Genomic DNA, 22,566 nt, shown 5'->3' on the forward strand with positions numbered 1-22,566 from the left:
ATTCACAGGCGATCTGTCTCGTGGATGGCCCGCCTTCCCTCCTTGTAGACTGCTCACGGTCCGCTCTCGGACGACCCATTATACAAGTCGGGCCGAGCCGTTTCGGTTTGAGATTATTTCTAAACTATGACCTCCTCAATACTTCTGGACCGAAATCCAATATGTCAAAATTAATCTAAAAGTATGACTTCCTTATATTTCTTGGTACAAAATTACCCTTAATGAAATATCATTTTTCTCTCATATTTCGCATGTCTAGTTTATTTACATGATTGTCAATAATCTACTTGATTTATTGACATTGTCGACATTACGATTTTTTTTTGAAACATGAAAAATCTGAAGAAAAAAAAAATATTCAAGCAAACCAAACGAAAATCAACAATTATACATCCGAAATCAATCTCGTTTCGAGCCTCTCTCAATTTACCGGCGATGATTTAGGTTTATTTGTCATGACATTAACTTTAAGGTTTGAGTTTTTGTGTTTTTTTTTGTCATTTTAGGTGAAGAAGAAGAAGAAGAAGAAGAAGAAGAAGAAGAAGAAGAAGAAGAAGAAGAGGAATTGACATGGAGAGAGAGAGAGAGAGAGAGAGAGAGAGAGAGAGAGAGAGAGAGAGAGAGAGAGAGAGAGAGAGAGAGAGAGAGAGAGAGAGAGAGAGAGAGAGAGAGATTTATGTCCATATCAACGTGTTTCGGATGTACTTAATAACTTTGGAAATCTGAAAAAAAAAATGGTTTTAAGAATCTGGAAATTTGTTTGAAGATTTATTGACATTTTATCTTTTGATTGACATCAATGTCAATAAATCTTCAAACGATTCTGGAAAATTCTTTGAAGATTTATTGACATCGATATCAATAAATTTTCTGGATGACAATAAATCTTCAAAGAATTTGGTCTGCTAAAGATTTATTGACATGCATAAATTTTATTGACAACGATATCAATAAATCTTAAGACAATTTTCCAGAATCGTTTGTAGATTTATTGACATTCATGTCAATAAAAAGACAAAATGTCAATAAATATTCAAACGATTTTTTTTTTCTTTCAAAATTTCCAATTTTTTTTTTCTTTTTTAAGTTCACCTACCAAACGAAAAATGGTCTCTAACTTTGCTTTTGTGACCATTAAGTAAATAACAAAACTAAATAAAAAATGGATATTTCATTAAGGGTATTTTTGTACCAACGCATACATAGAAGTCATACTTTAGGATTAATTTTGACTTATTGTATTTTGGTCCTAAAGTATTGAGGAGGTCATGCTTTAGGAATAATCCTTTTGGTTTTGTATCTAGAGGATTTTCCCTTATAACATTCCTATGCATGTTATATACCCCATGCTTGCATAATTCAACGCTTAATAACTTAAGCTTTAAGGTGGTACTTAGAATAGCCTAGTGGTAATTCCACACCACCTCCTGTGTGAAGGTCGTGAGTTCAATCCCCACTACAGCGAAGGTGCCTTAAAAAAAAAAAAAAAAAACTTAAGCTTTTAAGTGGGGGCAAGCTTGTACAAATAATAATCTCAAATCATTTATAGTTTGTCGTATTTGAGTGTAGTCGTTCGTCTTTTTGGAGTTAGAAACAAGATGGGCTTACTCGGATATGAGCCCAACTCTCAAATGAATAGATATAAATTTGTTCCCGCGTGTTTCTTAGCTGCCAGCGCGGCCAAAACAATAGCCCCCCTGAATTCTGAATCACCCTGCACAAAACAAAAGCAATCCCATCTTTCCCAAAACCCCGAGTGACCTGGTTCCTCTTTCCGACCCAAAACCCTACATCGCTAGGGTTTCTGAGATATACTCCGGCGATGAAGACGATGGCCTTCAAAGGCTCCAACGTGTTCATGTCGAGGAAGCTCGTGCCGCCAGAGATCTTCGACGCGCTTCGCGACGCTCTCAAGCTCAACGGTGCCGAGGTCTTCCTCTGCTCCGACCCTAATCGCACCAGTACCGACGATTTCCACGTCATTTCGTCACACGACCACGTTAAGTACCCATAACACCCTTTTTATTTTAGTTTCGTTCGCTACGATTCTATTTCTGATTTTTTTGGCCTTCGAATTTGGTTTTTGCAGGAGAAATTCGAGGATCTTAGAGCTAAGGGCTGCAATTTGATAGGTATGGGGTTTTTATTAGCTTTTATCGTTTTGTGCAATTGGTTGCGTTCATTTCTCAAACTCTAATGCTTCTTACTTTCCCCTTTTTAAGTGTTTCATGAAATGCGGTCTCCTTCTTTCTCCTCTAGGGTTTAAATTTGGAATTAGAGTAATTGGCTTCTCATTACAATTTGTAAATTTTGTTCTGGGCATTTTAACCAAACAGTTCCTTTTCCGATCTGATAGCATCGTGGTTGTGTTTCTCTGTGCCCTAGATTTATGGACTCACTTTCTCAGTATAAAACAAATCTTACTCACTTCGACTTAATGAATGGCCTTTTTATGTGATTGCACCGTCGCGCAGGTCCACAATGCGTTTTTTCCTGCGCTAGAGAACACAGGGCTTTGCCTAAACAAGGATACACATGTTGCCTTGCAATGGACGGTGTGAAAGTTCTGACCTCAGGCTTTGATACTGAGGAAAAGGTATCTTGCTTCTGGTATGCGAGTCTTTGTTGTGGATTTGGAACCATATAAACTTCTTCATACTTAACTGCTATGTTTTCACTACTTCTGCACTGGATCGAACTTAAGTTGCAGTGTACAATGTACAGAAAACTTCATATTTCCTACGACCAAACAAATTTGGTGGTGTTTATGCATTTTTTTATTTTATTATTATCTTGGGGATTAGGATATAGGATATGTAGACGAGCAGTAGTTATATTTCCATGTTTGTCTATTGACTCACTATCAATGCAGAGCAAGATAGAAAAGATAGTTGCAGCGATGGGAGGAATGCTGATATCTAAAGCATCTACTGATGTCAGCTTTGTAGTTGTAAAGAATGTTTTGGCTGCAAAGTACAAGGTTAAATACTTTGTTTCTTTTTCCCTTTTCAAAAACCTTATAATGGGATGAGGTTGAGCATTAATGATCTATGTCAGCAACATTCTTTCACATTTCTTCCTTTGATGTTATGATAAAGGAGAGATAAGTTCGTCGAATGGCTTATTCCCTTTTCTTTTTATGCAGTGGGCTTTGTATACATTGAAGAAACCCACAGTCACTGTTGATTGGTTATATCAGTGCTGGATTGAGCATCGTATTGTTCCTCAGGAATCATTCAGGGTTCTTCCTTTTTCAGGATTAACTATTTGTGTTACAAGTATTCCAACAGGTATGTGCGCTTAGGCTGTATTGTTAGAACATCAGGCCTCTTCTTCTTCTTTTCCCTTTCTTCTTTTCGTCTATGCTAACTTTGCATATTTTCTTCAGATGTACGCATGGAGATGGCAAAGATTATTCTGAAAAATGGCGGAAAGTATTCTAGTGAGCTAAACAGGAAGTGCACACATCTGATTTCTGATATATCCTTTATGTTATTGTTTACAAAAACTTGTTTATTTTGTTTGTCTACGAAACAAACAAACCCAACCTTCAAACAACTTATAACTGTGTGCTCTTATCTCATCATGATTGGGGTTATGTTAACACTGATGGTTCCTATATGAATAATTTTGTTCTAGCATCATACATGAACTTGTATCCTTGACAGTTTGTACGCTCCTGAAGGTGACAAATTCATGGTTGCCCAAAGATGGGGCCATATTCGTATTGTTACGCGCAAATGGTTTGATCAATCTATCGCCAGAAGAGGTACATATCTCTAAAGTGATTGGCTTCAATTGCTTTCATATTCGAATGGCTTCTGTTTCGAGTATCATAGTCCTGCAACTGATATTTTATTTTTTAGCATGTCTTGATGAGGAGTCCTACCCTGTTCGGAGTGGTTTTGTCTCCTCCAGTAAAGGTGTAAAAGGCAGTGTAAAAAGCCAGCTTAGTCAAGGTAACGATCGTGGCAACTTGCAGTCTGAACAATCATCATTAGCTATGGAGACCAATTCAGCAGTAGCTCCTAGTGCTGGGGTTGCGGATTCAGATATGGAAGCTTCCATCTCGCAGAATACATCTTCCACCGTTCCTACCCGTTCAGTTTTTGGGGAAGAGGGAGATAACATAGAATCTGTTGGGCAGACCCAATGTGAGACAAACTTGACAAACCTTGATGGTTGTGTAGCCGATGATTCCCAATCCGAAGACAATGACTTGTACTTGTCAGAGTGTAGAGTACTACTTACTGGATTTGAGGCTCCTGAAATGCGCAGACTAGTTAATATGGTTCGTAGAGGCGGGGGTTCACGACATGTTCAGTTCAACGATAAGTTGACACATATAGTAGTTGGAAATCCTTCAGAAACGTAAGTTCTGCTAACCGTCTCTATGATTATTTTTTTACCCTGCCAAATTCGATAGTTATTCTTCACACTTATTTGCTGAGACTGCTAACCATTGTATCGCTGTTTGGTTGCATGTTAATTGTAAAGATTCCCTTTTCTCAATTTTGTCGAGGGACTGGGTTTCTGCTTTGTTTTGACCTTTCTCGTTTTGGTTTGGCGGTTTTTGTGGCTGTTGTTTAGGCCTTTCTTGTTCTTGTTTTCCTCAGTTTTGCTCTTCCTCGTCATGGATTTATCTAGTTATTGATAAAATTTCTGTTTCTTTTAATTTTTTTTTTTTGTAAAGATCCATGGAAGCATGTCTCCTTGCAAATATCCCTCTATTAACGTTATACAATGTCTCAGTGAAAAGAAAGAGATTAGGAGCTATGCCACTTCTGGTGTCGTACATGTGGTGAGAATAACATGGCTTGAAGATTGTGATCGTTTAAAGAAAGAGATCCCTGTTTATCACAGGCATGTTGCACAGGATTTACTCCTTCCCAAAGGTTCGACAATTCTTTATTTAAATATTTTACACACTTGTTTAATTTTTTTTATATTATTATTATATATTATTCTTGGTTACAGACCTTATCAGTCACTTATATATTTTCTATATGTCCCATTAAGCATGTTTATCGCCATCTTTGATAGTGCCATACCAATTTCATGATTCTAAATGCTTCTGGCAGGAGCACTTCCAGTCATGAACTGTGTAAATCAAGGGAAAATCTCTGTTGTTCAACCGAGCCTGCCATCTGATAGCCAGTCATCAGAGGCAATAACTGTTGGAACTGGTAGGACGTCATCATTTGAGAAATACAGAGAAGAACAAACAAAAATCAACGCGAGAAGGGTCGAGTCGATGGCAACAGAGACAAAATCACCTCAACAAAGTAAACCTACCGTTGTAAATGATGCACACAAGGGCAAACGAAGTGATCAAAAGGCTTCAAAAAGTTCACAACATGATTCGCTTGTTCAAAATGGAAAGTTCTCGGATGTGTTTAAGGGGAAAATATTTGACTTCTCAAGTTCCTTTCCCGAAGAACGGGTTAGCTTCTTTAATTTTTAGTTGATAAAAAGGGCCTTTGTGGTTTATATTCACAAATGTTCCACTAATCTTTGCTGTCTTCTTACAGAAAGGTGAAATTGTGCAATGGATAAAAGAAGGACAAGGAGAGGTAATTGACGCGTTTTTGAAACAGAGTGCACACTTCACCATCGAGTGTCACGGTGTAACAACAAAGTCAGTGTATGCTCCTAAAACTAGATATGTATCAAGTCATTGGGTCCGTTCATGTTTAGAGGTACGGTGTATGATTTTTATACGTGTTAGTTTCACCTTCGGATTATTTCTCATTTTGTCATTTTCTTTATGACTGCAAAACTTGTTAACTTATAGCCTTATTATCTCTTTCTCTCCCTCTCTCTCTCTCTCTCTCTCTCTCTCCAATGGTTTAACTCTTTGTCCATCTTGCTTGATGGTCTTGTATTTTTTGATGCTTGATGCATTCCGTCTTCTTTGTTTCATAAAACTAGATGCTGAATTTGTATCTTATGTCCAGAAGATTTCTTCTCGTTGTATCCCACTGTATATATATGTTTATCTTTCCCAACATAAGTTGACGGTAACAAACATTGGTTTTGAAGGATGGACGTTTGCTTGAAGTTAATAGCCATATTCTCTACTCTCCACTTCCCTGCTGGATTCCTTTTCCTGGGTTCGAAAAAATTAGGTTTTGTGTCTCACAATACGAAGAGAAAGACCGACTACTTCTTAGAAATCTTTGTTTTGTCCTCGGGGCTAAACTAGTACAGAAATTGACGAAGAACGTCACCCATCTGCTATGCAAATATGCGATTGGACCAAAGTACGAGGCTGCTTGTAAATGGAAGATACCTTCAGTTACATCTGAATGGATATATGAGTGTGTTAAAAAGGTACCTGGTATGCTAATGAATTATGACTTTGCATATGGAATTCTTTCAGGATATTAGACCATTAAGCGTTTACATTCTTAACTTGTTTTGACAGAATAAGCTTGTTCCTCTTGATCTGTTTGCTCCGAAAGTGGTCACTGCTGAAGATCAAGAAGCAGGACTACATAATATGACCCAGTTTACCACACAAGGTGCTCAAACAATGTCTGGAGACTGCCCATCTCAGTTTCCGAGTCAGTTTGAGGACACTAGAACAACGCCGAGTGGAATTCTTGGTTTCCGTAGCATTAATCAAGTGGAAGCAGCTGTGTGTGAAAGCGGGAGTAAAAAAGCTAGGCTTTTGAAAAATGATGGTCAAAAGGGTCTTCTTTCCACTACCGGGACACGCTCTAGTGCTCCCACTTGCTCTGAAAATGATTGTGCAAGAGAAAATATCTCCGACAATGCTCCTGATGTAGCCTCAGCTATCGAGGACTTGTTAGAGCAAACGAGCAAGGTAAAACAAACGACTGATCATTGTTTACTTGCTTTGACGATCTTTGAGTTTAATTTTCTTCGTTCTTTCTTTCATGAAGATTCACGAACAGAAGTCCCCAGGGAATACCAGCATTGATGAAACTGTATCCTTTAATTTTCCTTTTTTTCTTCTTCTTTGTTTTCTTTATATCATTTCATATCACTTCCGACTCAGTTTGCTAAACATGATTGTAGGCATCCATTACATTCCTTAATAATAAAACAGATTTTCTCATCTAATCCCTCAACTCGAGGTCAAGATCGTTTGGATACTCATTCAATCCTTGGCTTCTCTAAGCATTGGTCAACAAGGTAAAGGCTTTATCCATCTGATTCTCTTAGCGTTGCTTCTGTACTTGTGTAGATATATACCACACACATTCTTATTTAATCCCTCCTTCAAAATGATTGAGATATCGTGTTAAATTCATATTGTAGTGGTGGGAAGAAGGATGAGTGTTCCGGAGATAAAAAAGAAGGCATGTATGATGGCTTCAGTGAAACCCAGACAGAGTCTCAGGTTTGATCTCTACTCTTGTATTGCAGTTACTAGTTTGCCGTGTGAGAAACACATCCTAAGTGTTCCTAATTTGGTGAATATATATTAACATAGAGGATATATATTCATTGCAGGTTGTTGGGTACGAAGAAGATTTGTCAGGCAGGCAAATGCTTATAGACAAAGTCCGGACACGAAGCAGTATGATCTGAACTTCCCTAACGTTTTGATACCGCTTTTTTGGTGCTCGTCTTCGTTATCAAAGTTTCTTGTGCGAGGCAAGAGAGTCGTTAGAGTTCAGTATATTATACGAAGCATAGCATATCGATCCGTACATAATTCGTGTTTACAATATAGGTGGAGAGAATCAGAATTTGTTGGGCTAAGTTGTCTAAAATTAGTTGCAACAGAACTTATAATTGCCTAGCCTTCTTTCTTTGTAATTATAACCAATTTAGGCTCCCCAGTCGTTTTTCAATTACAAAAATCCCAAGTATGTCATTTCTACAATGGAAAAGGGGAGATAGGGCATCTATATATGGCTTCGTTTAGGAAATTGTGTAGTTTGCAACTTAAAACGTGTAATGTACTGTGTACCTTTGTTGGAAATGAATGAATAAAAATGTCTCTCTCTCTCTCTCTCATTTGTCGATCTAAATTTATTAAAAAAAAAACGAATGCATACGAATAAATAAAGATAAAATCGAGTGTTATATAGTTTCAGTTTGTGACAATTGTGTAACAGGCAAAAGAACAAAAAAAAAAAAAAAAAGAAAGAAGAAAAAAAGAACGAAAATCATGAACCACCAGAAATGGATTTAGTTTATAATAAACTATCATACCAATAGAACTGTCGGGAAAAAAAATATTACAAAAAAAAAAAAAAAAATCTCTCCATCCAATCACATGTTTGCATAAATTTCCCCACTTAAAAAGAGAAATTATTCCACATGGTGACGGCATATTGCGTCGTGTGCCAGTTGGCGGCGGCGGGGATTGTCTTCACATCAAACCGCCGGTATATTCCGGCGAACGGAATATCGTCGCCATCCTCTTCCTCTCCTCTCTGTCACTTGAAGCTTTCTCAGTCTCAGCTCTCGGCGAGCCCTAGACTAGTCAGCTTCAATTTCCGGTTGGAGCTCCGACGAAAAGGTTACGAGCTCTCCCAGAGACGTCATAAGTTCGTCGTCAGTGCGGAACTCTCGAAGCCGTTCTCGCTGAGCTTCGGTTTGGATTATCAGGTCGGCGAAGTTTCTTTTGATCGCTCTTTATTTATTTCTTTTTACCTCAGTTCTAAGCTTGATTTTAAGGTATCAATTATTTTCCTTTGTCAGATTAGGAGAGTCTTGAATTGATATGGAGTCTTTCTATTCGGGGACTGAATTATGTATATGACATTTGAAACGTTTACACGAGTCATGTATTTAATCACATCTTATCATTTCCTTCAGTTAACTTCTCAACTCAATTTAGAATCGTGAATTTGATACTTTATTTCGGTTGTGCTTCGTGGAGTGTATAGTGTAGTAAGTCTTACTCTTAGATCATCAGAAGAGATTGACAGATTTGTTTCTTTTGTTGGAAGACCGCCCAGCCTCACGATCCCCCGCAGCTTCCTTGGGTGGGCCCGGTTCCGGGGGATATTGCTGAAATCGAGGCCTACTGTAGAATCTTTAGATCCGCGGAATGGCTTCACGCCGCGTTGATGGACACGCTGTGCAACCCCGTAACCGGCGAATGTTACGTCTCATACGACTTCACGGCCGACGAGAAGCCGGTTATGGAGGACAAGATCGTCTCGGTTCTCGGGTGCATAGTTTCGCTGCTGAACAAAGGCAGAGAAGAGGTCCTCTCGGGGAGATCTTCCATGATGAGCTTGTTTCGCGACAAGGACGTGAGCACGATGGAGGACGACGCGCCCCCGCTCGCCGCCTTCAGGAGCGAGATGAAGAGGTGTTGCGAGAGCTTACACGTGGCTCTCGAGAACTATCTGATCCCCGGCGGCGATGAACGGAGCCTCGACGTTTGGAGGAAGCTTCAGAGACTCAGGAACGTCTGCTACGATTCCGGGTTTCCCCGCGCCGAGGATTATCCGAACCAGGCGCTCTTCGCGAATTGGAGTCCCGTTTACTTTTCAGTTTCCAAAGAGGAGAACGGGATCAGTAATCCGGAGGTGGCTTTTTGGCGGGGTGGTCAGGTTACGGAGGAAGGCCTAGATTGGCTGGTGAAGAAAGGGTTCAAAACTATAGTGGATCTCAGAGCGGAGGATGTGAAAGACAGGTTTTATCAAGTGGCTTTGGGCGATGCTGTTTCGTCCGGGAAAATTGAACTAATCAAGATTCCGGTCAAAGTTGGGACCGCGCCTTCGATGGAGCAGGTTGAGAAGTTTGCGCTTTTGGCTTCGGATTCCAGCAAGAGGCCTATCTATCTCCACAGCAAGGAAGGAGCTCGGAGAACTTCTGCCATGATCTCCAGATGGAGGCAGTACGTGGATCGTTCCGCTTCGCAGCTAAACTCAAATCAATCAATTGGTCTTGACGACGCATTGTCACAGGATAAGAACAGGCAAACCGACGGGAAAACAATTTCTGCTCAGGCAAAAGAGCCCACAACGGAAACGGAAACTGACTCGCCGAAAGAGACTTCAGATTCTGTTGACGGATTCAGGGGGCTGAAAAATGAGGCTACTTCGTCGGAGATGGATAGCGTGAACGGAAGCTCAAATGGGGTCCACAATGACCTTAGTTCAGTTCAAGATAAGACATTGGGAGAAACTAGTAACGGATGGGAAGAAGCTCTCGGTGGATTCACTAAAACCAACCCGTTGAAGGCTCAGGTTCCTCCTTGCAATGTTTTCTCCAAAAAGGAGATGTCCAAATTCATGAAGACTAAAAGGTTCTCATTCCCTACTCTTCATAATCGCCAGTCGAACATGCTGGGCAAAAAGCCTGTTTCAAGAGATGTGCATAACAAGACAGTGCGGACAGGTGAAACTCTCAGTACTAACCCAACGCCTGGACTTGTTGGAGCAGGAAACTCAAACGGATCATATAATGAGAAAACCGGTTCAAAACTCCAAAACCGGTTATCTGCGGAAGAAAAATATTTAACTAGTGAGACTCGTGTCTCTGTCGGTTCAACGGTGAAAGGATCTGGTGAACACAAAGCGGGTGCTGTTGGTAATCTATCTAATGCCCATGTAGATTATGATAATGCCAACCTAGCCAAGCCAAAATTGGTTGTGAAGGAAAATCAGAAGGGTAATGGTAGAGCTCCTGTAGATTCTAATGAAGAGGAAGCTGTCTCGATTGAAGGAGATATGTGTGCTTCTACGACTGGTGTTGTTAGAGTGCAGTCTAGAAAGAAAGCAGAAATGTTCTTGGTTCGCACAGATGGGTTTTCTTGTTCCAGAGAAAAGGTGACCGAGGCCTCCTTAGCCTTCACTCATCCAAGCACTCAGCAGCAGATGCTTATGTGGAAAACTCCACCGAAGACTGTACTTTTGCTGAAGAAGTTGGGTAACGAACTCATGGAAGAGGCTAAAGAGGTAACATTTAAAATTTGCAGCTTTCCCATTTATCTGTTTCGCTGAAAAAAAAAGCAGCTTCGTTGTCTCATTTTTTGTTATTGATTATGTATTAAGTGTAGGTTGCATCTTTTTTGTATTACCAAGAGAATATGAATGTTCTTGTGGAACCTGATGTGCATGACATATTTGCGAGAATACCCGGGTTCGGATTTGTGCAGACCTTTTATACTCAAGATACAAGGTATTAATAAACTTGTATCTATCTATACTTCAAACAAATTTTTTTTTTTCTTTCTTAATTCCCATTCCTAGTCAAATTTCCTTACCTGAATGGGTTCATTATTTAACCTAGTGATCTGCATGAGAGGGTTGATTTTGTGGCGTGTTTGGGCGGGGATGGGGTTATACTCCATGGGTCAAATCTATTTAGAGGTGCTGTTCCACCGGTCGTGTCTTTCAATCTCGGCTCTCTCGGGTTTCTCACTTCTCATAACGTAAGTCTGTTTGACGCTGAGTGACGTGTTTCTCGGAAGAAGCCATGCTTCTTTCTTACTACTTGGTTGTTACCGTGCAGTTTGAAGACTACAGGCAGGACTTAAGGCAGGTCATTCATGGGAATAGTACAAGAGAGGGTGTCTACATAACTCTGAGAATGCGCCTTCAATGTGAAATCTTCCGAAATGGTAAAGCAGTGCCCGGGAAAGTGTTTGACGTCTTGAATGAGGTAGTCGTTGATCGTGGCTCTAATCCATACCTCTCGAAAATTGAATGCTATGAACACGACCGGCTCATAACCAAGGTTGGTGAAGATTTTTTTTTTTTTTCAATCGTCTTTATATCAATATGTTTTGTCGGGTCTCAGTAATTCTAAATAATGATTACCATCTATAGGTGCAAGGTGATGGGGTAATAGTGGCCACGCCAACCGGGAGTACAGCATATTCCACAGCTGCAGGAGGTTCGATGGTAAGCTTGTGATTTGATTTAAAAATCTCTCTTCAGTGCTCTAAACTAAACTTGTGTAGAAGAAGTGTCTCAATGATGAGAGAGATGAAAAATTGAGCTCTTTGTTGATTAATCAATTGTTTCTCTCTGCTGACCATATACTTTCGAATGTGCAGGTACATCCAAACGTTCCATGCATGTTGTTCACGCCAATCTGTCCCCACTCTCTCTCATTTAGACCCGTCATACTTCCAGACTCTGCACGCCTTGAATTAAAGGTGCAATAATTTGATTCAGGATTTTTCCATTATAAACTTGGGTTTGATGATGGTTAATAGTGAGAGTGTGACTGTGAATGATTATCGGTGCACAGATTCCAGACGATGCTCGAAGCAACGCATGGGTTTCTTTCGATGGGAAGAGAAGGCAACAGCTGTCTCGAGGGCACTCGGTACGGATATACATGAGTCAACATCCACTCCCAACTGTGAACAAGTTTGACCAAACAGGTGATTGGTTTCACAGCCTCATTCGTTGCCTCAACTGGAACGAAAGGCTTGATCAGAAGGCTCTCTGAAATCCACCCACCACCTTTGCCTTGCCCTTCTCACCCCAATTGCATTGCTGTACATACATACATATACACTGTATATTGATTCACATTACAGGACCCCAAATATATAATAAATAAATAAAAAGTGAGGAAAATAAAAAAGAAACAGATATCACCTGTTAATTTGACTTTATTTATATTGTTGTTACGATTCGTTGACTAAATGCTTAATTGCGTAGTATACTAGAAATTACATGTCATGTATTCTAACGTTTCTTTATCTTTCTGTAATTGAGAATCTTGTTTTTCTTTTTGTGGATATATATACTACAGATTGTGCGTCGCTTGGATACAAATCAAAATAAAGGGACCACCATATTTAAGTTGGGGAATGGGTAAAAAATAATTTGGGGAAAAGATAGAATTAGTTGAAAGTATTAAAGTAGGATTCAAAACTGAAGTATTAGTTTTGGTAAAACAATTTTTCACATTTTTGGTATAAAAAAAAACTAAAAGAAAAAAAAAACATTGAGGAGAGTGTTGTTTTTGTCCATTGGAATTTGGAACCACCCATCCTTTTTTTTTTTCGAAAATGGAACCACTCCAAACCAAATATACATACACATACCCGAACTCAAAGGCGTTAATCCAACCAAGATCTTTTATATGAATTGCATAGTGACTCCAATTGTAGTCCAAACATGAGGACTAGAACCAGAAAAAAAAAAAAAAAAAAAAAAAAAAAAGAAGAAGCATTTTGTTGATCAGAGAAACGTCGTAGCCCCCAAGTAAAGTTGGTCATACGGGATTTTACGGATCATATTTTTCGTATTATTCACACCCAGAGGCGGCTCAAGGAAATTGGGGGCCTTGGGCGAGAGAAAAAAAGGGCCTTTTATAATTAATTTTTATTAATTTAAAAATATAATATATTATAAATTTATCACTAAACAAAACATTAAATACGAAATTAGAAGACAACTCAATATAACTAATAAAAAAGTCGTAATACAAAATAGAAAGCAAAAAAATTACACAAAATCCACTTTTCTTGTTTTTTGAGATGCAAATTCAGAAATTAAATCCTTATACTCAAGATTGTCTAACAACTCTTTTTCAATTGACAAAATTGCGAGCCCAGTGAGTCTTTATTGGCACATGGATGATCTCAAATAAGACTTAATCAACTTCAACTTTCTTGATCTAAATTTTTCCATCTTCCCGGATCGTAAATACGACTCAAGTCTTTATTATTGGTTTCTTGATTTTCGTTACCATCTAGTGTATTATGAATTTCTCGTATATTCTCTTCAATTGGATCATTGCTATCGCCTAATACGTCTTCATTTATTTTTTCATTCGATTCTTTACTTGAATTTGCTTGATCTTTTTTATTACACAAAATAAAAATTTCAATCGCTCCTTTTTGTGAATTAACAAAGCTTTCTAGTTTTCTCTTTTTTTGAATTTTTTCATATCCCGATGGATATTTCCTATTCGACATATACAACACTAGTTATTAATATGTTAAAAAAAAAAACGCAACAGACAAACAAGAAAAACTAATAAAATAAAAACAAAAAACTAATAGAAACCAAAATAGCAATACAAATTATAAGAGTTAAAAGAAGAAGATAAAACTCGGAAATGTGGAAATAGCTTGATCTCTTGATCTCTTATGCTTGTAAACCTGAAGAAAATATAACCATAAGAAGTTCACTATTTTTTTTTATTATAAAAAGACCTCTCAATCTCTTTTTTTTCTCTTGAACGTTTTTGCTGTTGTTGTTTTGTAACCTTTGAGTATTTAAAAGCAATTGGATTAGCGACAAATATATATAGGGGAACAAAACATCATTTAAACGGTATAAAAAAAATTTGGATTTTCAATATTATACCGTTTTATTTTTTTTAACGTTAAAATCATATTTTTAGATATAAAATCGCCCATTTAATAGCATCAAAAATCATCAAAAGCAATCAAATTGAGACCCACCTCTCTTTGGCCGGCCCTGTTCACACCTTATGAGAAATAGAAAAAAAAAAATCAGATTCTAAAAAATGGTAGACCCAATATACGAAAAGTGGGACGAAATTGAGATACCCCGTTTAGTCACATTTTATTACCATTTTAGTAAAAAAAAAATATTATATAAGTTACTTTGAAATTGAAATAATTAAATAGAAAACTAAATAAAATAAAAATATGGGACTCCCAAAACCTTTAAATATGGTATCGAAAATTCCTAAGTCCCGTAGAAAATAGTTCGCGATGATTTTATGGTTCTGGGAGTCCCATTTTTCACAAAATATGAGACGAGATTAAAAGATCTCATTTCCGGTGTTCTATATAGCTATTATACACCCAAGTCATGGCGTGTTCTGTTACAATTAAATGAACTATTAAATTCAGAGTTTTTCTTCTTTTTATACTCCCAAAAGCCTCTCTTATTGCTGTTCATGAAGCTGCAAAGAAGATGTTGGGAATGCAACATTCTTAAGTCAGTGTCCTAATTTTATTACAATTTGTTCTTTACGATACTTGTCTACAATTTAATTAAGAATAGTTTTGGATATATAATATGCTGTTACGTCCTAATTTTTCATAAATTAAATAAATGTGTCGCTCTCAATTCATCAAGTAGTACACAACTATGGTATATGCCACAATCTTTAATAAACTCGGTTTCAATATGAAGCCCTCGACAAATCGATCATTTTGACACTAGTGAAGACCTAGTTCTCATACGTGGTATAATTGGCTTTGATTAATAAAAAAAAGTGACTTATTTTATTTGAAAACTTGTGTATATTTTCTTTAATAATGATCTTGAAAGATGGACTTTAATCACGTTACCCATTTTAATATCGATGGTATTACATCTTTTTTGTATTACTAATTTATCCGATTGAGTCACATATAAGCTAGAAACTCGACATTTTCTGATCACGAATATGTACGTGTTAACTGTTATGCCGTCGTTTTCACAACGTAAAAACGACACCCCGAGAGCAAAAAATGATACATCAAGTCCATACATAATGCACAAGCCCACAAGCAAACTCACGCACCAAGTTCCGAGTCAACACTCATGAAATGTCTTTCAAAATACTCTCAAAGAATGTTTTCAAGCTAGACTTCTTGACAAATCTTCAAGACAAAGCCACAAAAATGATCACCCGGTCGGTCAAATAAAATGACCACCCGGTCGGCCAAATAAAATGACCACCCGGTCGGCCAAAAAAGAAGACCATCCGGCCATCTTCACTCGGCCAAGACCACCCGGCCAAGACCACCCAGTCATCTTCACCCGGCCAAGAACACCCGGTCATCTTCACTCGGCCAAAATCACCCGGTCATCTTCACCCGCCAAGACCACCCGGTTGTCTTCACCCGGCCAAGACCACCCGGTCATCTTCACTCGGCCAAAATCACCCGGTTGTCTTCACCCGGCCAAGACCACCCGGCCATCTTCACTCGGCCAAAATCACCCGGCCGTCTTCACTCGGCCAAGACCACCCGGTTGTCTTCAATCGGCCAAGACCACCCGGCCGTCTTCACTCGGCCAAGACCACCCGGCCATCTCCACCACCTAATCAAGTACTTTTCACCAAACTCATTGGTCCCTATAAATACTCCATTCATTCACAACACAATGTAAGTTTCTCTCAACTTGTCGAAACTCTACAAAAATCACACCACCTCTTTCTCTCTCTAGAAAACATAGGGATGCGTACAAATCGTTCACCAAGAACATAATACAACACGACTAATGTTGAGCGTCGGAGCGCGCGCTAAGGGAAAACCCTCCGCGTCCCTCTAGATTCACATTTTCTTATGGTTAGGTGAAGATGCAAGGATTCGAAGACCCGGCGAAGAACACGAAGAATGTGGAAGATCCAAAGACCCGGCGACTTGAAGATCCGAAGACCCGGACACTTGAAGGTTCGAAGAACACGAAGAACACAAACACGTGAAAAACACGGAGAACGTGGAAGATTCAAAGGGTTGAAGACTCAAAGAAATAAAGACTCAAAAACTCAACAAAGAACGCGAAGAACACGATGAGCGTGAAAGATCCCAAGATCCAAAAACTCAAGGATCCGGAGACCCGAAGATCCTAATGACATGAACACGACGAGAAGAGAAGAACTTCACCAAACCCAACCTACGTACGGTCATAGGGTCCGGCCCTAGATCGAACTACGGACGGTTCTTAGTGCTGATCCAAAAACGCGATCAACATTTTGGCGCTAGAAGGAGGGGTTCCCGAGAACAACCACGGACTCTTCACCAGCAAACTTTTTTCCTCTACGGAAAACCTTTCAATACAACGAAGATTGACCCCAAAGCTTTCTCCATGGAAGCTTTCCACCAGGACCTCCAGTCTTACATCAAAGGTCTTTGCCTTGGTGACTGGAGACTTTTTCCTAAACAAACTTCAATGGCCCCGGAATGGATACGGCCGAGACGATCCGCCCGGGCACAAAGACAAAATACTCCATGTCGAGGGCGACCGAGACGACCCGCCGAGACGTCCCGGTGAGATATGAAATCAACACCCCGGAACGGATACGACCGAGACGATCCGATCGGGCACGAAGAAAAAAAGACCCCAAGTCGGCGACGACCGAGACGTCCTGGCAAGACCCCAGAATGGATACGACCAAGACACACGCCTTCCGAGGCACGATCTTTCGAGATCTAAGTCTTCCGAGACTCACGCCTTCCGAGGCATGATCTTCCGAGATCTAAGTCTTCCGAGACTCAAGGCCTTCCGAGGCACGATCTTCCGAGATCTAAGTCTTCCGAGACTCACGCCTTCCGAGGCACGATCTTCCGAGATCTAAGTCTTCTGAGACTCACGCCTTCCGAGGCACGATCTTCCGAGATCTAAGTCTTCCGAGACTCAAGGCCTTCCGAGGCACGATCTTCCGAGATCTAAGTCTTCCGAGACTCACGCCTTCCGAGGTACGATCTTCCGAGATCTAAGTCTTCCGAGACTCACGCCTTCCGAGGCACGATCTTCCGAGATCTAAGTCTTCCGAGACTCACGCCTTCCGAGGCATGATCTTCCGAGATCTAAGTTTTTCGAGACTCAAGGCCTTCCGAGGCACGATCTTCCGAGATCTAAGTCTTCCGAGACTCACGTTTTTCGAGGCACGATCTTCCGAGATCAAAGTCTTCCGAGACTCACGCCTTCCGAGGCACGATCTTCCGAGATCTAAGTCTTCCGAGACTCAAGCCTTCCGAGGCACGATCTTCCGAGATCTAAGTCTTCCGACACTCACCCCTTCCGAGGCACGATCTTCCGAGATGCACACCTTCCGTGGCACGATCTTCCGAGATCGGAGTAATCCGAGATCGAAGTCTTCCAAGACACAATCTTCCGAGACACAATCTTTCGAGATCGAAGTCTTCCGAGACACAATTTTCCGATATCAAAATCTTTTGAGACTTGCGTCAACGAGACGCAGACCCCACGAGGTCACATTTTACAAATCCATGCCACACAAAGCGCGTCTTTACGAGGTAAATCTCTTAGCCACAAGAGCAAACAGAAAGACATCAACAACAAAACTCTCGGGGAACACAAGACAAATTTCTTGCACGACAAGTCGCACAAGAAACTGGGGGGTTAATGTTATGCCGTCGTTTTCACAACGTAAAAACGACACCCCGAGAGCAAAAAATGATACATCAAGTCCATACATAATGCACAAGCCCACAAGCAAACTCACGCACCAAGTTCCGAGTCAACACTCATGAAATGTCTTTCAAAATACTCTCAAAGAATGTTTTCAAGCTAGACTTCTTGACAAATCTTCAAGACAAAGCCACAAAAATGACCACCCGGTCGGTCAAATAAAATGACCACCCGGTCGGCCAAATAAAATGACCACCCGGTCGGCCAAAAAAGAAGACCATCCGGCCATCTTCACTCGGCCAAGACCACCCGGCCATTTTCACCCGGCCAAGACCACCCGGTCATCTTCACCCGGCCAAGAACACCCGGTCATCTTCACTCGGCCAAAATCACCCGGTCATCTTCACCCGCCAAGACCACCCGGTTGTCTTCACCCGGCCAAGACCACCCGGTCATCTTCACTCGGCCAAAATCACCCGGTTGTCTTCACCCGGCCAAGACCACCCGGCCATCTTCACTCGGCCAAAATCACCCGGCCGTCTTCACTCGGCCAAGACCACCCGGTTGTCTTCAATCGGCCAAGACCACCCGGCCGTCTTCACTCGGCCAAGACCACCCGGCCATCTCCACCACCTAATCAAGTACTTTTCACCAAACTCATTGGTCCCTATAAATACTCCATTCATTCACAACACAATGTAAGTTTATCTCAACTTGTCAAAACTCTACAAAAATCACACCACCTCTTTCTCTCTCTAGAAAACATAGGGATGCGTACAAATCGTTCACCAAGAACATAATACAACACGACTAATGTTGAGCGTCGGAGCGCGCGCTAAGGGAAAACCCTCCGCGTCCCTCTAGATTCACATTTTCTTATGGTTAGGTGAAGATGCAAGGATTCGAAGACCCGGCGAAGAACACGAAGAATGTGGAAGATCCAAAGACCCGGCGACTTGAAGATCCGAAGACCCGGACACTTGAAGGTTCGAAGAACACAAACACGTGAAAAACACGGAGAACGTGGAAGATTCAAAGGGTTGAAGACTCAAAGAAATAAAGACTCAAAAACTCAACAAAGAACGCGAAGAACACGATGAGCGTGAAAGATCCCAAGATCCAAAAACTCAAGGATCCGGAGACCCGAAGATCCTAATGACATGAACACGACGAGAAGAGAAGAACTTCACCAAACCCAACCTACGTACGGTCATAGGGTCCGGCCCTAGATCGAACTACGGACGGTTCTTAGTGCTGATCCAAAAACGCGATCAACATTAACTATGATACAGTTTGTTATGTCCTTATTTTCACATGGTATAAATAACACCCCGAGAGCAAAATATGATACATCAAGTCCATACACAAGCACAAGCCCACAAGAAAACTCACGCACCAAGCTCCGAGTCAACACTCATGAAACGTCTTTCAAAAGACTCTCAAATAATGTTTTCAAGCTAGACTTCTTGACAAATCTTGAAGAAAAAGCCACAAGAATGACCACCCGGTCAGCCAAAAAAGAAGACCATCCGGCCATCTTCACCCGGTCAAGACCACCCGGTCATCTTCACCCGGCCAAGACCACCCGGTCATCTTCACCCGGCCAAGACCACCCGGTCATCTTCACTCGGCCAAAATCATCCGGTTGTCTTCACCCGGCCAATGACCACCCGGTCGTCTTCACTCGGCCAAGACCACCCGGTCATCTTCACTCGGCCAAGACCACCCGGTCATCTTCACCCGGCCATCTTCACTCGGCCAAAATCACCCGGTTGTCTTCACCCGGCCAAGACCACCCGGCCATCTTCACTCGGCCAAAATTATCCGGTTGTCTTCACTCGGTCAAGATCACCCGGTTATCTTCACTCGGCCAAGACCACCCGGCCGTCTTCACTCGGCCAAAACCACCTGGTCATCTCCACCACCTAATCAAGTACTTTTCACCAAACTCCCTGATCCCTATAAATACCCCATTCATTCACAACACAAGGTAAGTTTCTCTCAACTTGTCAAAACTCTACAAAAATCACACCACCACTTTCTCTCTCTAGAAAACATAGAGACGAGTACAAATCGTTCACCAAGAACATAATACAACACGACTAATGTTGAGCGTCGGAGCGCGCGCCGAGGGAAAACCCTCCGCGTCCCTCTAGATTCACATTTTCTTTGTGGTTAGGTGAAGGTGCAAAGATTCGAAGATCCGATGAAGAACGCGAAGAATGCGGAAGATCCAAAGACCCGGAAACTCAAGAACCCGGAGACCCAAATACCCGAATAACACAAACACGACGAGAAGAGAAGAACTTCACCAAACCCAACCTACGTGCGGTCATAGGGTTCGGCCCTAGATCGAACCACGGACGGTTTTTAGTGCTAATCCAAAAACGCGATTAACATTTTGGCGCTAGAAGGAGGGGTTCCCGAGAACAACCACGGGCTCTCCACCAGCAAACTAACTTCCTCCGCGGAAGACCTTTTAATCCGACGAAGATTGACTCCAAAGCTTTGTCCACAAAAGCTATCCACCACGACTTCCGGCCTTACCTCAAAGGTTCTTGCCTTGGTGACATGATACTTTTCCCGTAACAAATTTCGATGGCCCCGCCCCAAAGACGATAAAAAGACTCCATGTCGGGGGCGATCGAGACTCCCCGACAAGATACAAAACAACACCCCGGAACGGATACGACTGAGACGATCCGATCGGGCACGAAGAAAAAAAAAACTCCAAGTCGGCGACGACCGAGACGTCCCGGCAAGACCCCAGAATGGATACGACTAAGACGCACGTATTCCGAGGCACGATCTTTTGAGATCGAAGTCTTCCAAGACTCACGCCTTCCGACGCACGATCTTCCGAGATCGAAGTCTTCGGAGGCACGATTTTCCGAGATCTAAGTCTTTCGAGACGCACGCCTTCCGAGACACGATCTTCCGAGATCGAGGTCTTCCGAGACTCACGGCTTCCGAGGCACGATCTTCCGAGATCGAAGTCTTCCGTGACTCACGCCTTCCGAGGCACGATCTTCCGAGATCAAAGTCTTCCAAGATGCACGCCTTCCGAGGCACGATCTTCCGAGACGCACGCCTTCCGAGGCACGATCTTCCGAGATCAAAGTCTTCCGAGACTCAAGCCTTCCGAGGCACGATCTTCCGAGATATAAGTCTTCCGAGACTCAAGCCTTCCGAGGCACGATCTTTCAAGATCGAAGTCATCCGAGACTCACGCCTTCCGAGACACAATATTCCGAGATCGAAGTCTTCCGAGATTTGCGTCTTATGAGACACAGCCCCATATGGTTAAACTTACGAGGCCAAGTTCCACGATACTCAATCCTACGGGATCAACAGTACGAGATATCATTTGATGAGAAGCAATCCAACAAAGTAAACCTTACGAGGTCACGTCTTGCGAGACAAAGCTCCACGAGGTTGCATTTTACATATCCGTAACCCAAGAAGCTCGCCAGTACGAGATATGTCTCAAAGTCACAAGATCAAAAGACGTCGACAACAAAGCTCTCAAGGAACACAAGACAAGTTTCTCGCACGATAAATCGCACAAGAAACTGGGGGGTTAATGTTATGTCCTTATTTTCACATGGTATAAATAACACCCCGAGAGCAAAATATGATACATCAAGTCCATACACAAGGCACAAGCCCACAAGAAAACTCACGCACCAAGCTCCGAGTCAACACTCATGAAACGTCTTTCAAAAGACTCTCAAATAATGTTTTCAAGCTAGACTTCTTGACAAATCTTGAAGAAAAAGCCACAAGAATGACCACCCGGTCAGCCAAAAAAGAAGACCATCCGGCCATCTTCACCCGGTCAAGACCACCCGGTCATCTTCACCCGGCCAAGACCACCCGGTCATCTTCACCCGGCCAAGACCACCCGGTCATCTTCACTCGGCCAAAATCATCCGGTTGTCTTCACCCGGCCAATGACCACCCGGTCGTCTTCACTCGGCCAAGACCACCCGGTCATCTTCACTCGGCCAAGACCACCCGGTCATCTTCACCCGGCCAAGACCACCCGGCCATCTTCACTCGGCCAAAATCACCCGGTTGTCTTCACCCGGCCAAGACCACCCGGCCATCTTCACTCGGCCAAAATCATCCGGTTGTCTTCACTCGGTCAAGATCACCCGGTTATCTTCACTCGGCCAAGACCACCCGGCCGTCTTCACTCGGCCAAAACCACCTGGTCATCTCCACCACCTAATCAAGTACTTTTCACCAAACTCCCTGATCCCTATAAATACCCCATTCATTCACAACACAAGGTAAGTTTCTCTCAACTTGTCAAAACTCTACAAAAATCACACCACCACTTTCTCTCTCTAGAAAACATAGAGACGAGTACAAATCGTTCACCAAGAACATAATACAACACGACTAATGTTGAGCGTCGGAGCGCGCGCCGAGGGAAAACCCTCCGCGTCCCTCTAGATTCACATTTTCTTTGTGGTTAGGTGAAGGTGCAAGGATTCGAAGATCCGATGAAGAACGCGAAGAATGCGGAAGATCCAAA

The 22,566-nt window shown here is 41.8% G+C and overlaps 2 protein-coding genes across 3 annotated transcripts; both read left to right on the plus strand.

The window, feature by feature from the left end:
- Positions 1 to 1,673: 1,673 nt before the first annotated feature.
- On the plus strand, positions 1,674 to 7,984 carry MEI1 (transcription coactivator). 2 transcript variants are annotated; one of them, XM_089618758.1, is made up of 17 exons: positions 1,674 to 1,999; positions 2,090 to 2,132; positions 2,475 to 2,596; positions 2,873 to 2,980; positions 3,146 to 3,290; positions 3,389 to 3,480; positions 3,676 to 3,769; positions 3,867 to 4,371; positions 4,753 to 4,895; positions 5,094 to 5,443; positions 5,532 to 5,699; positions 6,043 to 6,333; positions 6,428 to 6,829; positions 6,909 to 6,953; positions 7,076 to 7,161; positions 7,288 to 7,369; positions 7,483 to 7,984. In XM_089618758.1, the coding sequence occupies exons 1-17, from the start codon at positions 1,823 to 1,825 to the stop codon at positions 7,558 to 7,560; spliced, it is 2,931 nt and encodes a 976-aa protein (XP_089474884.1). In that variant the 5' UTR covers positions 1,674 to 1,822; the 3' UTR covers positions 7,561 to 7,984. The 2 variants fall into 2 exon arrangements, with proteins under 2 accessions (XP_089474884.1, XP_089474883.1); XM_089618757.1 differs by having other exon boundaries at positions 5,082 to 5,443; positions 7,483 to 7,983.
- Positions 7,985 to 8,124: 140 nt separating this feature from the next.
- NADK2 (NAD kinase 2) lies at positions 8,125 to 12,686 on the plus strand. The gene is made up of 8 exons (XM_089618756.1): positions 8,125 to 8,589; positions 8,934 to 10,895; positions 10,997 to 11,118; positions 11,230 to 11,371; positions 11,452 to 11,676; positions 11,769 to 11,843; positions 11,999 to 12,100; positions 12,196 to 12,686. Exons 1-8 carry the CDS (start codon positions 8,299 to 8,301, stop codon positions 12,397 to 12,399), a joined length of 3,123 nt encoding a protein of 1,040 aa, XP_089474882.1. The 5' UTR covers positions 8,125 to 8,298; the 3' UTR covers positions 12,400 to 12,686.
- The last annotated feature ends 9,880 nt before the right edge of the window (positions 12,687 to 22,566 follow it).

The sequence above is a fragment of the Urtica dioica genome, chromosome 7 (assembly GCF_054948205.1).
Source record: "Urtica dioica subsp. dioica isolate 48M chromosome 7, U.dioica_male_clone48M_v1_H2, whole genome shotgun sequence".
Classification (NCBI taxonomy): domain Eukaryota; kingdom Viridiplantae; phylum Streptophyta; class Magnoliopsida; order Rosales; family Urticaceae; genus Urtica; species Urtica dioica.

What these genes read in the sequence shown, in the direction of transcription:
- MEI1 (XM_089618757.1), top strand. Translation starts at nt 1,823, where the DNA reads ATGAAGACGATGGCCTTCAAAGGCTCCAACGTGTTCATGTCGAGGAAG. An exon ending in GGATTTACTCCTTCCCAAAG is followed by an intron (nt 4,896 to 5,081) that starts GTTCGACAATTC and finishes TGCTTCTGGCAG; the next exon opens with GAGCACTTCCAGTCATGAAC. An exon ending in ATACCAGCATTGATGAAACT is followed by an intron (nt 6,954 to 7,075) that starts GTATCCTTTAAT and finishes ATAATAAAACAG; the next exon opens with ATTTTCTCATCTAATCCCTC.
- NADK2 (XM_089618756.1), top strand. Translation starts at nt 8,299, where the DNA reads ATGGTGACGGCATATTGCGTCGTGTGCCAGTTGGCGGCGGCGGGGATT. An exon ending in GCTTCGGTTTGGATTATCAG is followed by an intron (nt 8,590 to 8,933) that starts GTCGGCGAAGTT and finishes TTTTGTTGGAAG; the next exon opens with ACCGCCCAGCCTCACGATCC. An exon ending in CTGCACGCCTTGAATTAAAG is followed by an intron (nt 12,101 to 12,195) that starts GTGCAATAATTT and finishes ATCGGTGCACAG; the next exon opens with ATTCCAGACGATGCTCGAAG.